Below are 13,052 nucleotides of genomic sequence, written 5' to 3'. Positions count from 1 at the left end.
TGTGATATGTCTAATTGTTACAGGGGATACTTAATGGTAAACAAAAATATTTCACAGTTTGTCTCCAACAAAAATGCAGAGTTTGTTTCAGGTCCGGTTCGAACCATTGTTGTTGTTCAGATTGACATTCCAAAGCTAAGATGCTACAAAAGAGAAAGCTGTCTTCTATAGTTACAAAATAATAAATTAATTAATTAATAAAGAAAGAATAATAATAAATAATAAAATTTGAATAATAAATAAATAAATAAATAAAATCCTCTTTTTGAGGTGGAGAATTCCTTCAGAAAACTGGTTCCTCAGTCTGTGAGAGGTCTCTGTGGGAGAAGGGCCTCAGTGTGTTAGGTAGGCCTCAGCATGAAAGGCCTCAGTGTTAGTTTGCCTTAGTGGGAGAAAGGTGGCAGTCTGAGACAGGCTTCAATGTGAGGCAAACCTCAGTGTGAGGTAGGCCTCAGAGTTAGCAGGCCTTGGTGTGATTATTTCTGTTTCAGAATCTTATTATGCCTTTCTTCAGGGTTTAAATTTCAGTGGGGCAGATCTCTCTCGACTAGATCTCAGATACATCAACTTCAAGATGGCAAACTTAAGCCGGTGCAACCTGGCCCATGCCAACCTCTGCTGCGCAAACCTTGAACGAGCAGACCTTTCTGGATCAGTCCTTGATGTGAGTACTTTGAAGAGACCAAAGAGCAAAGGGTTTTTTCCCTCTTTTGAGCACATGGTTTTCCTTACTGTCACATGCCAGACTATGCAGATTGAATCAACTAATTGGCTTGTTTTTAGAATGACGATTACGAATCATGGACTATTGCTGTAGTTTGTTGGGAAAGTTATTTCACAGCTCAAGGTGGAAAATCTGCTAATTGTTTAGTCATTTGCGGGAGCAATTGGACAAAGTGCACCCTCATTCTGGGTTGCTGTGAGTTTTCTGGGCTGTCTGGCCATGTTCCAGAAGCATTCTCTCCTGACGTTTCACCCACATCTATGGCAAGCATCCTCAGAGGATGTGAGGTCTGTTGGAAACTAGAGAAGTGGAGTTTATATGTTTGTAAAATAATGTCGAAGTGGGAGAAAGAACGCTTTTCTGCTTGAAGCAAGTGTGAATGTTGCAATTGGTCACTTTAATTAGTGTTTAATGGCCTTGCAGTTTCAAAGACTGGCTGATTGCTGCCTGGAGGAAACACTTTATAACAGCAGTTCAGCAAGGACAGAGGCTGCCATTTGAGGACTGTAGAATTTCTATCCTTGGAGACTTTTTTTTGAGGTTACCTCAGACAAAATATATTCATTGCTAGAGCCGGTTTATTATTTTATTTATCTACTAGCCACCTCCCTGCCATGCATTGCTGTGGCCCATTCTGTGTATATGTATTTTGTGTGTGTATATATGTGTGTATATATATTTGTGTACATGTGTAAATAAATAGGTTGTTTTGCACATGCATTGTAATGAATTTTTTATTTTTGGCTTTTTAAGTCTCTTCTGCTGTGTTTTTCAGTGTTTTTATGAGTGACTAGCCGTCCCCTGCCACACGTTGCTGTGGCCCAGTCGGTGTATATGTATTTTGTGTGTACATATGTGTGTGTATATATTTGTGTATATGTATATATGTATGGTTGCATATATACGTGAGTGTGGGTTTGCGCATGCATTGTAATGTAATTTTTGTTTTTTGGCTTTTTAAGTCACTTCTGTTGTGTTTTTCAGTATTTTACGAGTCACACATTGGCCTGATAGGTGTCTTGTGTCCAAAATTGGTGTCAATTCGTCCAGTGGTTTTAGAATTATTTTAATCCCACAAACAAACATTACATTTTTATTTATATAGACTACTCGTCCCCTGCCAGGCGTTGCTGTGGCCCAGTCTGTTGATCTGGAAAATAAAGTAATGAGAAAGTGTTGATTTCTAATATATGTAATGTCTTTCTGCTTGTGGGTAAACAGTATTTCTTGCTGTTTCTTTGCCAGAGTTGATGTGGAGAGTGTCTGGTTTGCCGACTCTGGAACATGCAACATATCATTGTCCTTCTTTAGGGGTCCCTTTCAAATCTATGATACTGCATCTGTCATATACATATGTGTGTGAATGGCTGGATGGCCCTTTGTCAGAAGGGCGATGATTATGGTTTCTTGCCCTGGTCAAGGGAGTTGGACTGGATCGCCTTAAGGCAGCATTTTCTCAACCTGGGAAGTCAAGACCCGTGGCAGGTCACCAGGGGGGTGTCAGACGAGTCGCCAAAGACCACCAGAAAAGACCACAGTATTTTCTGTTGGTCATAAGGGTTCTGTGTGGGAAGTTTGCCCCAATTCTGTCGTTGGTGGGGTTCAGAATGCTCGATTGTAGGAGACTATAAATTCCAGTAACTACAACTCCCAAATGTCAAGATCTATTTTCCCCAAACTCCATCTGTGTTTATATTTGGGCATTTTGAGTATTTGTGCCAAGTGTGGTCCAGATCCATCATTGTTTGAGTCCACAGTGCTCTCTGGATGTAGGTGAACTACAACTCCAAAACTCAAGGTCAATGCCCACCAAACCCTTCTAGTGTTTTCTGTTGGTCAGGGGAGTCCTGTGTGCCAAGTTTGGTCCAATTCCATCATTGGTGGAGTTCAGAATGCTCTTTGTTTGTAGGTAAACTATAAATCCCAGCAACTACAACTCCCAAATGACAAAATCCTAATTTTGTGAGTGATGGTCACTCCTTGTGTTGTGAGACACTTTGTTGCCAAATTTGGTGTGATTTCATTCATTGGTTCTTTTGTTTTTAAGGTACTCATTATGCACAGAGCATTTTTATATATATAAATGGTCACTTGTTGGCCTGATACATGTATTGTGTCCAAATTTGGTGTCAATTCACCCAGTGGTTTTTGAGTTATGATAATCCTACAAACGAACATTACATTTTTATTTATATAGATATATTTATTTTGGTCTAACGGCACCCATTCTGAACTCGACTCTGTCTTTGCTAGTCTGCCAACCTCCAAGGGGTGAAGATGCTTTGCTCCAATGCAGAGGGAGCATCGTTGAAAGGCTGCAACTTTGAGGATCCTTCTGGCCTTAAGGCTAACCTAGAAGGTAAATGAAACCCCAACTTGACAGTCTAATTTCTTTCTATGTTGCATATACTTGATAATAAACAAATTCTGAAATGTCCTGGAGGGTTACTAAAGTTAAGACCAGCAGTTTATTGAATTAGTGGGACAATTTATGTCATTGTGTGTAGTATGATGTTTTTGTTTGATGTTTTGAATTCAGCACCCCAAATGATATTCAAAGCAGCTGCAATATTGAAAAAAAAGCCTTAGAATTCCGCTTGATTCTTTTTGTTAGTGAGACAGCAAACTGGTGCATGTTTCAAAGGGATTTAAAATGGCATTTTTTGCTTAAGGTGCCAACCTGAAAGGTGTTGATATGGAAGGGAGTCAGATGACTGGAATTAATTTGCGAGTTGCAACTCTGAAGAACGCAAAGTTAAAAAACTGCAACCTAAGAGGAGCAACCCTTGCAGGAACTGACTTGGAGGTGAGTTACTTTCAGGTTCTGATCGGCAGCCTGAAAATTAAAATGTTTGTGAATATCAAAGATGCAAGAGGGTCCTAATGCACATCGTTCCTTTCCTGTGTCCCATTGCTCACCAGTTATTTTGCAGATTCCTCTATAAAGAGCATTTCTCAACCTGGGGGTTGGGACCCTGGGTGGTGGGGCGTGAGGGGGTTTCAGAGGGGTCACCAAAAACCATCAGAAAACATATATTTCTGATAGTCCTACGAACTCCTTGGGAGGAGAAGGCTGAAGATCTCTCTGCCTGTCCTTCTCTTCCTTTTTGGAAATAGGTGGCAAATCTTCCTACCAAAAGCCCTCTTTCACTGTGATTGGCCGGTCTCTCAGCCAAGGGGAGGACTGTTTCTGAAACTCCAAGCAAGGGAAGGGAGAGCAAGTGTGTTCGACGCATGGCAGCATAGTGCACATGTGCAGGCAAGGGAGAGCATGTGAGGCTGGAGAGAGGCTCATGTAAGTGAGTCCCTTGAAGACATGGGGGTTCTGTATGGGAAGTTTGGCCCAATTCTATCGTTGATGGGGTTCAGAATGCTCTTTAATTGTAGGTGAATTATAACCCAGCAACTACAACTCCCAAATGTCAAGGTCTATTTCCCCAAACTCCACCAGTGTTCACATTTGGCCATACTGAATATTTGTGACAAGTTTGGTCCAGATGTCAAGACCCAGAAGCCTCAAGAACGCCAAACACAATATAAAAGGTCCAAACACAGGTTTATTGAACACAAAAAGGCTTTAGAGACACTTGCTTCAGTGTCTCTAGCACAAACTAAAAGTCTTTCCAACCGCTATGTAAAAAACTCAAATATAATCCGGATTATCCCGGAGTATAATATGGGATAACAAAAATATACAGCAAACTGCTTGTAATTCAAAATGTCCAAAAGGCACCAAAAACAATGTGGGAGCAAGCAAAATCAGAGTCCAAAGGCAGTCCATAGTCCAGGCATGTCCAAAGTAAGAAGAAGCAGTCCAAAAAGCATAGTCGTAGTCAAAACACGGTCCATAGTCAAACAGGGAGAGTTGTAGTCAACACTTACGAAGTATCAGCCAGAAGTCACGGAAACACGAAGATCTGTAGTCCAAGGACCCAAGCTTGAGAGTAATGGCAGGAACAAAGATACACACCTGAAAAAACACTTTGCCTTCTGCAAAGACCCATTGAAACCAAACCAACTCATATCCATCAGAGGATGAACTGCTCCCCAAATCACCCTCCTCCTCAATGTCACTCCCAGTCCCATCACTCCTTTCAAAACCCATAAAATCTTCATTTTCTGTTGGAGCGCTAAGTATATCATGGATACACTTCCTTTGGAGCTCCTCATCAGATTCTTGTTCGCGAATAGCCTGCTTAACTCCCCTGCTTTCCTCTCCTTCCCCCATTTCACAGTCTGAGAAACCCTCAAAGAATTCAGAATCAGTTAGAGCCATGAATATGTCTCTAATCCACTTTCGCTGCTGCTCCTCCTCCAACACCTGCACAGCCCTCTTCTCCCTTCTACCGGTAATAGTAACGTTACTATCACGCTGTACTACAACACCAGATCTGTCATTGTTTGAGTCCACAGTGCTCTCTGGATGTAGGTGAACTACAACTCCAAAACTCAAGGTCAATGCCCACCAAACCCTTCCAGTATTTTCTGTTGGTCATGGGAGTTCTCTGTGCCAAGTTTGGTTCAATTCCATCGTTGATGTAGTTCAGAATGCTCTTTGATTGTAGGTGAACTATAAATCCCAGCAACTACAACTCCCAAATGACAAAATCATAATTTTTTGAGGGATGGTCACTCCTTGTGTTGTGAGACATTTTGTTGCCAAATTTGGTGTGATTTCGTTCATTTGTTGTTATTTTTTGTTTTTAAGGTACTCATTATGCACAGAGCATTTATATATAGATAGATACTAGCTGTCCCCTGCCACGCGTTGCTGTGGCCCAGTCTGTTGATCTGGAAAATAAAGTAATGAGAAAGTGTTGGTTTCTAATATATCTAATGTCTTTATGTTTGTGGGTAAACAGTATTTCTTGTTGTTTTTTGTCAGTGATGTGGAGATCGTCTGGTTTGCCTACTCTGGAACATGCAACATATAATTGTCCTTCTTCAGGGGTCTCTTTCAAATCTATGATACTATATCTCTCTCTGTGTGTGAATCATATCTATCTCTATATATGGTTGGATGGCTCTTTGTCAGGAGGGCTTTGATTACGTTTTCTTGCCCTGGTGAAGGGAGTTGGACTGGATGGCCTTGAGTATTTTCTGTTGGTCATGTGGGTTCTGTGTGGGAAGTTTGGCCCAATTCTGTCATTGGTGGGGTTCAGAACACTCTTTGATTGTAGGTGAACTATAAGTCCCAGTAACTACAACTCCCAAATGGCAAGGTCTATTTCCCCCAAACTCCATCTGTGTTTCTATTTGGGCATATGGAATATTCGTGCCAAGTTTGGTCTAGATCCATCATTGTTTGAGTCCACAGTGCTCTCTGGATGTGGGTGAACTACAACTCCCAAACTCAAGGTCAATGCCCACCAAACCCTTCCAGTATTTTCTGTTGGTCATGGGAGTTCTCTGTGCCAAGTTTGGTTCAATTCCATCGTTGATGGATTTCAGAATGCTCTTTGATTGTAGGTGAACTATAAATCCCAGCAACTACAACTCCCAAATGACAAAATCATAATTTTTGAGTGATGGTCACTCCTTGTGTTATGAGACATTTTGTTGCCAAATTTGGTGTGATTTCGTTCATTGTTTTTTTTGTTTTTAAGATACTCATTATGCACAGAGCGTTTTTATATATATATAGATATTAGGCTTGGGTAACCACAGAAAAATTTGGTTCTAAACTCGTTTCGTTTTTAGGGGGCCCTTGCATTTCGTTTTTTTTAAGAATTCCAAAATTTTACTTTAAAAAATTTCGAAATATACGAAATTTCGTAAAATTACGAATCGATTCGTTAATGGCGGACGCGATTGCGCAATATGCTAAAAAAACCTCCGAATGGGGCAGAGGGAACTTCTGAAGCTTCCCTCGCCCTCTGTTGTTGACTGTTGGTGTGATAAAACAAACAACTATATTATATTATATTATATTATATTATATTATATTATATTATTATAATATTATTATAATATTATTATAATATTATTATATTATATTGTTGTATATTTTATTATAATATTATTATATTATATTATTATATATAATATATATAATATATTCTATTATATTATAATTGTATATTATATTACATTATATTATAATATATTATATATATTACATTATATTATAATATATTACATATATTATATTATAATATAGAATTATAATATAATATAATAATAATATAGTAATATAATATAATAATATAATATACAAAACTATAATATAGTATTATAATAATATAATGTAATATAATATAATATATAATGTATATTATATTATTATTATATATTATATTATATTATAATTGTATATTATAAAATATAATTACGAAATTACGAATATAATTACGAAAATTGGAAAAATTGTTTCAATTCTTAATTACTCCTCACACTATTCCTGCATGGCTTGATATTGAATCGTAAGCTAATTTAAATACGAATTAATAACGAATTATGAAATTAACGAACTGGATCGCCCAAGCCTAATAGATATGTCCCATATTGAATTTTGGCCAAGATGTTAAGCTTCAGCTAACAATTTCTCTCCTCTCTTCAGAACTGTGACCTGTCTGGTTGTGATCTGCAAGAAGCCAACTTGAGAGGATCCAACGTGAAAGGGGCCATATTTGAAGAGATGCTGACACCACTCCACATGTCTCAGAGTGTCAGATAGGTGCAGAGAGGAATAGGAACCCTGCTGTCGGCCCTCCTTTCTCTTTATTGTAGGCCCAACTCTTTTGCCAGGACTTGCGCTTCTAAGGAACTACCTCTATGGTGCGGGCTTGGGGAAATCCCACTTATAGTAATAGGAATAGCTGCTGAACCATATTTAGAAGGCTAGTGGAGCTTTGGACTCGGAACTGTCGCTATTCTTGATGGATACATCAACTCTTCCGCACCACCTCACTCCAGAATGCATCTTCTGCTTTGGATATTATTATTATTATTACTATTATTATTTATAAAAGCACAATATATGCAATTTATATTTATTAAATGTCTAGTTGCAACATAGGTCTTTTTAAAGTGGGAAGTTCCTGCTGTGCCTATTGGCAAAAGTTTGCATTGTTTTGTTCATTTTGACATACTAAATTGAAAGGAAGGTTGGAGTGTACTTATCAGATCTTTCCAAAGAGGGAAAATAGTCACCACAAGTCATCACTGAGTTGTGTGTTTTCCGGGCCGTATGGCCATGTTCCAGAAGCATTCTCTCCTGATGTTTTGCCTGCATCTATGACAGGCATCCTCAGAGGTTGTGAGGTCTTTTGGAAAGTAGGCAAATGGGATGTATCTATCTATTAGGCATGTGCAATCCATGGCTCGAAATGGTTCTAAAGTACATACAGTGAAAACTAGGGGGCGCTGGTGTGGTACAGTGTTGCTAAAGTTCTGGTGGTGAAAATTTCAGAACTCTGACAAAAATTTCAAAATTTCATTATTCTTTCATTATTGATGATTTTTATGACAGAAACAATTAGGAACTGCCATTTATAATAGTAAGAGATGACTAGCCATATCTGTGGGGTTTTTTTTCGTTTTTGTTTTTGTCGGAAGTGACTTGAGAAACTGCAAATCGCTTCTAGTGTGAGAGAATTGGCCGTCTGCAAGGACGTTGCCCAGGGGATGCCCAGATGTTTTGATTTTTTTTACCATCCTTGTGAGAGGCTTCTCTTATGTCCCTGCATGAGGAGCTGGAGCTGATAGAGGGAGCTCATCCACGCTCTCCCAGGATTCAAACCTGGCTTAGTATGGGGAATAAATTCTCTAGTAAGAGATGACTAGCCATATCTGTGGGGGGGGTTTTCGTTTTTATTTTTGTCAGAAGTGACTTGAGAAACTGCAGGTCACTTCTAGTGTGAGAGAATTGGCCGTCTGCAAGGACGTTGCCCAGGGGACGCCCAGATGTTTTGAATTTTTTTACCATCCTTGTGGGAGGCTTCTCTCATGTCCCCACATGAGGAGCTGGAGCTTGTAGAGGGAGCTCATCCACGCTCTCCCAGGATTCAAACCTGGCTTAGTCTGGGGAATAAATTCTCTAGTAAGAGATGACTAGCAATATCTGTGGGGGGTTTTTCATGTCGGAAGTGACTTGAGAAACTGCAAGTCGCTTCTGGTGTGAGAGAATTGGCCGTCTGCAAGGACGTTGCCCAGGGGACGCCTGGATGTTTTTACCATCTTTGAGGGAGGCTTCTCTCATGTCCCCGTATGAGGAGCTGGAGCTTGTAGAGGGAGCTCATCCACGCTCTCCCAGGATTCAAGCCTGGCTTAGTCTGGGGAATAAATTCTCTAGTAAGAGATGACTAGCCATATTTGTGGGGTTTTTTTTTCATGTCGGAAGTGACTTGAGAAACTGCAAGTCGCTTCTGGTGTGAGAGAATTGGCCGTCTGCAAGGACGTTGCCCAGGGGATGCCTGGATGTTTTTACCATCCTTGTGGGAGGCTTCTCTCATGTCCCCGCATGAGGAGCTGGAGCTGATAGAGGGAGCTCATCCACGCTCTCCCAGGATTCAAGCCTGGCTTAGACTGGGGAATAAATTCTCTAGTAAGAGATGACTAGCAATATCTGTGGGGGGTTTTTTAATGTCGGAAGTGACTTGAGAAACTGCAAGTCACTTCTGGTGTGAGAGAATTGGCCGTCTGCAAGGACGTTGCCCAGGGGACGCCTGGATGTTTTTACCATCTTTGAGGGAGGCTTCTCTCATGTCCCCGTATGAGGAGCTGGAGCTGATTGAGGGAACTCATCCGTGCTCTCCCCGGATTCAAGCCTGGCTTAGTCTGGGGAATAAATTCTCTAGTAAGAGATGACTAGCAATATCTGTGGGGGGTTTTTCATGTCGGAAGTGACTTGAGAAACTGCAAGTCGCTTCTGGTGTGAGAGAATTGGCCGTCTGCAAGGACGTTGCCCAGGGGATGCCCGGATGTTTTACCATCCTTGTGGGAGGCTTCTCTCATGTCCCCGCATGAGGAGCTGGAGCTTGTAGAGGGAGCTCATCCACGCTCTCCCAGGATTCAAACCTGGCTTAGTCTGGGGAATAAATTATCTAGTAAGAGATGACTAGCCATATTTGTGGGTTTTTTTTTTTCATGTCGGAAGTGACTTGAGAAACTGCAAGTCGCTTCTGGTGTGAGAGAATTGGCCGTCTGCAAGGACATTGCCATATTTGTGGGGGGTTTTTCAGGGTTCTCCCTGGATTTGAATCTACAACCTGTTGGTCTTCAGTCCTGCCAGCATAAGGGTTTAACCCACTGCGCCACCGGGAGCTCCATACGATTTAATTAGAGCCCACTAAAACTTGTGCTAAAAAAAACAGCATGAGGAGCTGGGGCTGATAGAGGGAGCTCATCCATGCTCTCCCTGGATTCGAACCTATGACCTGTCGGTCTTCAGTCCTACTGGCACAAGGGTTTAACCCACTGCGCCACAGCCTAAAATACCCATTTCCAACTATTCATGGCAGCAGAAAGAATTACTTTTAGGAAAGCATAGAAAACACTATAACGGAAATCTAAGCAATAGCTAATTCTCAATAGTCTGCAGTCAGAATTGGAATTGTTGTTCCTCCAGCTTGCTCAGTTACTTTTGTCCTTCATGTAGTTCTAGCATCATTAAAGGAAGAATGAACACTCCAAAAAACAAACACTCCAGAATTAATGTTCCCGGGTAGCGAAGTCCAATAGACCCTTGATTTTTCGATACATGGATGTTTCAGCCACTCCTGAATTCTGTTCTGCTAATGTGCAAACTCTTCTTCCCACCTGCCCTGTTAGGTGCCTTCCTATGGAAGATTTTTTTGGTCAGCACAACAAATAGGTGTATCAAGGTCTGCAGAAGCAACTGGGGTACCTAATGTTAAGTAATATCCTAGAGGAATGTTAAGGAGGCCCCAACCTATGCAACTATATGAACTGCTTTATGAAATTGCACTCTTGGATTGATCTGCACAGTTGGCTTCAATAAGTGTGCAGACTTTGCATTTTCGAAACCCCGCTGTACTGTGTCATAGTGCGTAACTGCTAGCTCCAACCCACCTTATGCAGAATTTTCACCTGCCATTGTGAGTGCAAATATGTTTACCCTTGCAGAACTAACATTCTTTTTCCAAGCGTATTGAGCAATCTTCTTTCAGTCACATTAGTGTCATTCTTTTGGCTTAGAACAGTAAACGATGCTCTCTAGGGGTGATTCCACCCAAGTTTGGAGCGGGGAGGTTTCCCTTATTTAAAGGTGTGCCTTCTTTCAAGACACCCACACCTCTCTCCTCAGGACGCATTGTGGATTTTCAGGCCTGAAGGAGTCAATGTATCTCTTTGTCTTACCTTGTTTGTATCAGACAGGTGTAAGGGGCTGTGTTAAAGAAGTCTATTTTCTTAGCTCACCATGTATAACCTCGTGCATTTCACAGAAGTCGGCTGTCTTGAGTGAAGCCCAGCTCACCTCGTGCATAAGAGACCGGATTCAATGTTACAAAGCAGACTTAATGGGCTTTGTCAGAGAGGGTGGCACACTCACTGCTGTACAACTGCACCAATAAAGAATATTGCATATTTACAAGGAAGTCTTGCCTATGTATTGAGAAAAAGCAGCATGACATGCTTCAAAGTGTGATCAATTGTATAAGAAATTAGAGTTTGGCAAAGGAGAGGAGAATATGCCTGCAAAATACTCCAATCTTCTACAGTGTGATGGTGACAACCAGAAATGGAGGTTGAGACATCACACCTCCATGTTTTTCTTCAGCCACCTTTGTCTCTTTATACCAGGGGTCCTCAAACTACGGCCCGCGGGCCACTTCCAGCCCGCCAAGGGCACTTATCCGGCCCGCAGAGGAGGAGCGCCCCCCCCCCACAGTGCCCCCCCTTGGCAGGCTCACGCTGCCCATCAGGCCCAATGGGCAGTGTGAGCCAGCCAAGGGCAGCTGCTCCGCGTAGCCTACTCGCGCATAGAGCACCTCGCGAGGTGCTTTATGCGCGAGTAGGCTGCACGGTGGTGCTCCTCCCTTGGGAGGCTCACGCTGCCCATCGGGCCGAATGGACAGTGTGAGCCAGCCGAGGGCAGCTGCTCCGCGTGGCCTACTCGTGTGTAGAGCACCTCGCGAGGTGCTGCTCCTCCCTTGGCAGGCTCACGCTGCCCATCGGGCACGAATCCTCGACATGCGAGTGTGGAGAGGAGCAAACCACTGACCACCTGCTGCAATGCAACCTGAGCCCTGCTACGCACAATGGAGGACCTCCTTGCAGCAACACCGGAAGCACTCCAAGTGGCTAGATACTGGTCAAAGGACATTTAACCAACTATCAAACTCACAAGTTTTGTATTTTGTCTGTTTGTTTGCTTTGTTCTGTTAGAAATGTAAAATAATTTGACTGGTTGCTCTGACACGACAAATAAAAAAAAATACTCACATTTGTATGTTTTCAAACTGCTACATTGGCAGAAGCTGGGCCTAACAGCGGGAGCTCACCCTGCTCCTACAGATTAAAAAATGCCAACCTTTCGGTCAGCAAGTTCAGCAGCTCGGCCGTTTAACCCACTGCAGCACCAGGAATATTACAGAGTCTTGTAAAAAAAATATATATATAAAAAGGGATTTGTCTGTTATTTTGTTAACTGACGTATGTCTATAATCTGCTATTTTAGAACAGCCACGTATCTTTATTAGCACCACCTTTCTGTTTCAACTTGTGCATCGAATGTTTTCACAGCATGGTTTCTCTGCAAAAGGCCCACATCAGTCCTTCCTGGAATGGTGAACAGAATACATCTTTCCATAGATACTCAAATCCTCCTTAAATGTTTTTCACTTTAGAAAATTACTTTAATCCACTAATACTCAGAAGGAACAGAACAGGAAAGATGAATCATGCCTGCTGTATTTAGTTGTCGTATTCCACTTCCTCAAATCCAAATCCTCAAATTGCATATTTGTAGAAAGCCAGAAGTGTTGCACTTTTTCCACTTTGTTTCCACTTCCATATGACTTTGTTGTGGTTGTAGCTGGTCTGAGAGACCTGGTCCAGATTAACATTTAAAGTGCTAGACTTGAAACAAGTAGACTCAAGTTCAAGCATTGCTTGGTTGTAAGGTTTACCTTGTGACCATGGGCCAACCTCTCCTTTTACAAGTCCCTCCTTTGCCTCTTGCTTGCTTACTTAGGCGATCCCTTGCAGTCCTAGGTTGATAGCCTCCATGTGTAGTGTCTTGGTGGTGAATTCGTAGCTGGCTGTGGAGACCTATTCTTCATCTGCATGTTCTTCTGTAGTAAGGACATCGGTTTCCAGGTGGAAGGCAGTCCCAATCAGGATTGCCTGGACGCGCCTTCCTCTT

The 13,052-nt window shown here is 41.7% G+C and overlaps 1 protein-coding gene across 2 annotated transcripts in view; it reads left to right on the top strand.

The window, feature by feature from the left end:
* KCTD9 (potassium channel tetramerization domain containing 9) overlaps nt 1-11,279 on the top strand; it is a 32,151-nt gene extending 20,872 nt beyond the window's left edge. For both annotated transcript variants that reach the window (XM_067470671.1, XM_060787642.2), the window contains 4 exons: nt 515-664; nt 2,978-3,083; nt 3,397-3,530; nt 7,284-11,279. In XM_067470671.1, the coding sequence (XP_067326772.1) occupies nt 515-664; nt 2,978-3,083; nt 3,397-3,530; nt 7,284-7,400 (507 nt within the window). In that variant the 3' untranslated portion in view covers nt 7,401-11,279. The remainder of the gene's footprint in view (nt 1-514; nt 665-2,977; nt 3,084-3,396; nt 3,531-7,283) is intronic.
* Nucleotides 11,280-13,052: the final 1,773 nt, after the last annotated feature.

This window comes from Anolis sagrei, chromosome 7 (assembly GCF_037176765.1).
Source record: "Anolis sagrei isolate rAnoSag1 chromosome 7, rAnoSag1.mat, whole genome shotgun sequence".
Lineage (NCBI taxonomy): Eukaryota > Metazoa > Chordata > Lepidosauria > Squamata > Dactyloidae > Anolis > Anolis sagrei.
Note: the sequence above shows the minus strand (reverse complement) of the source record. Positions and strands in the feature narration are given on the sequence as shown.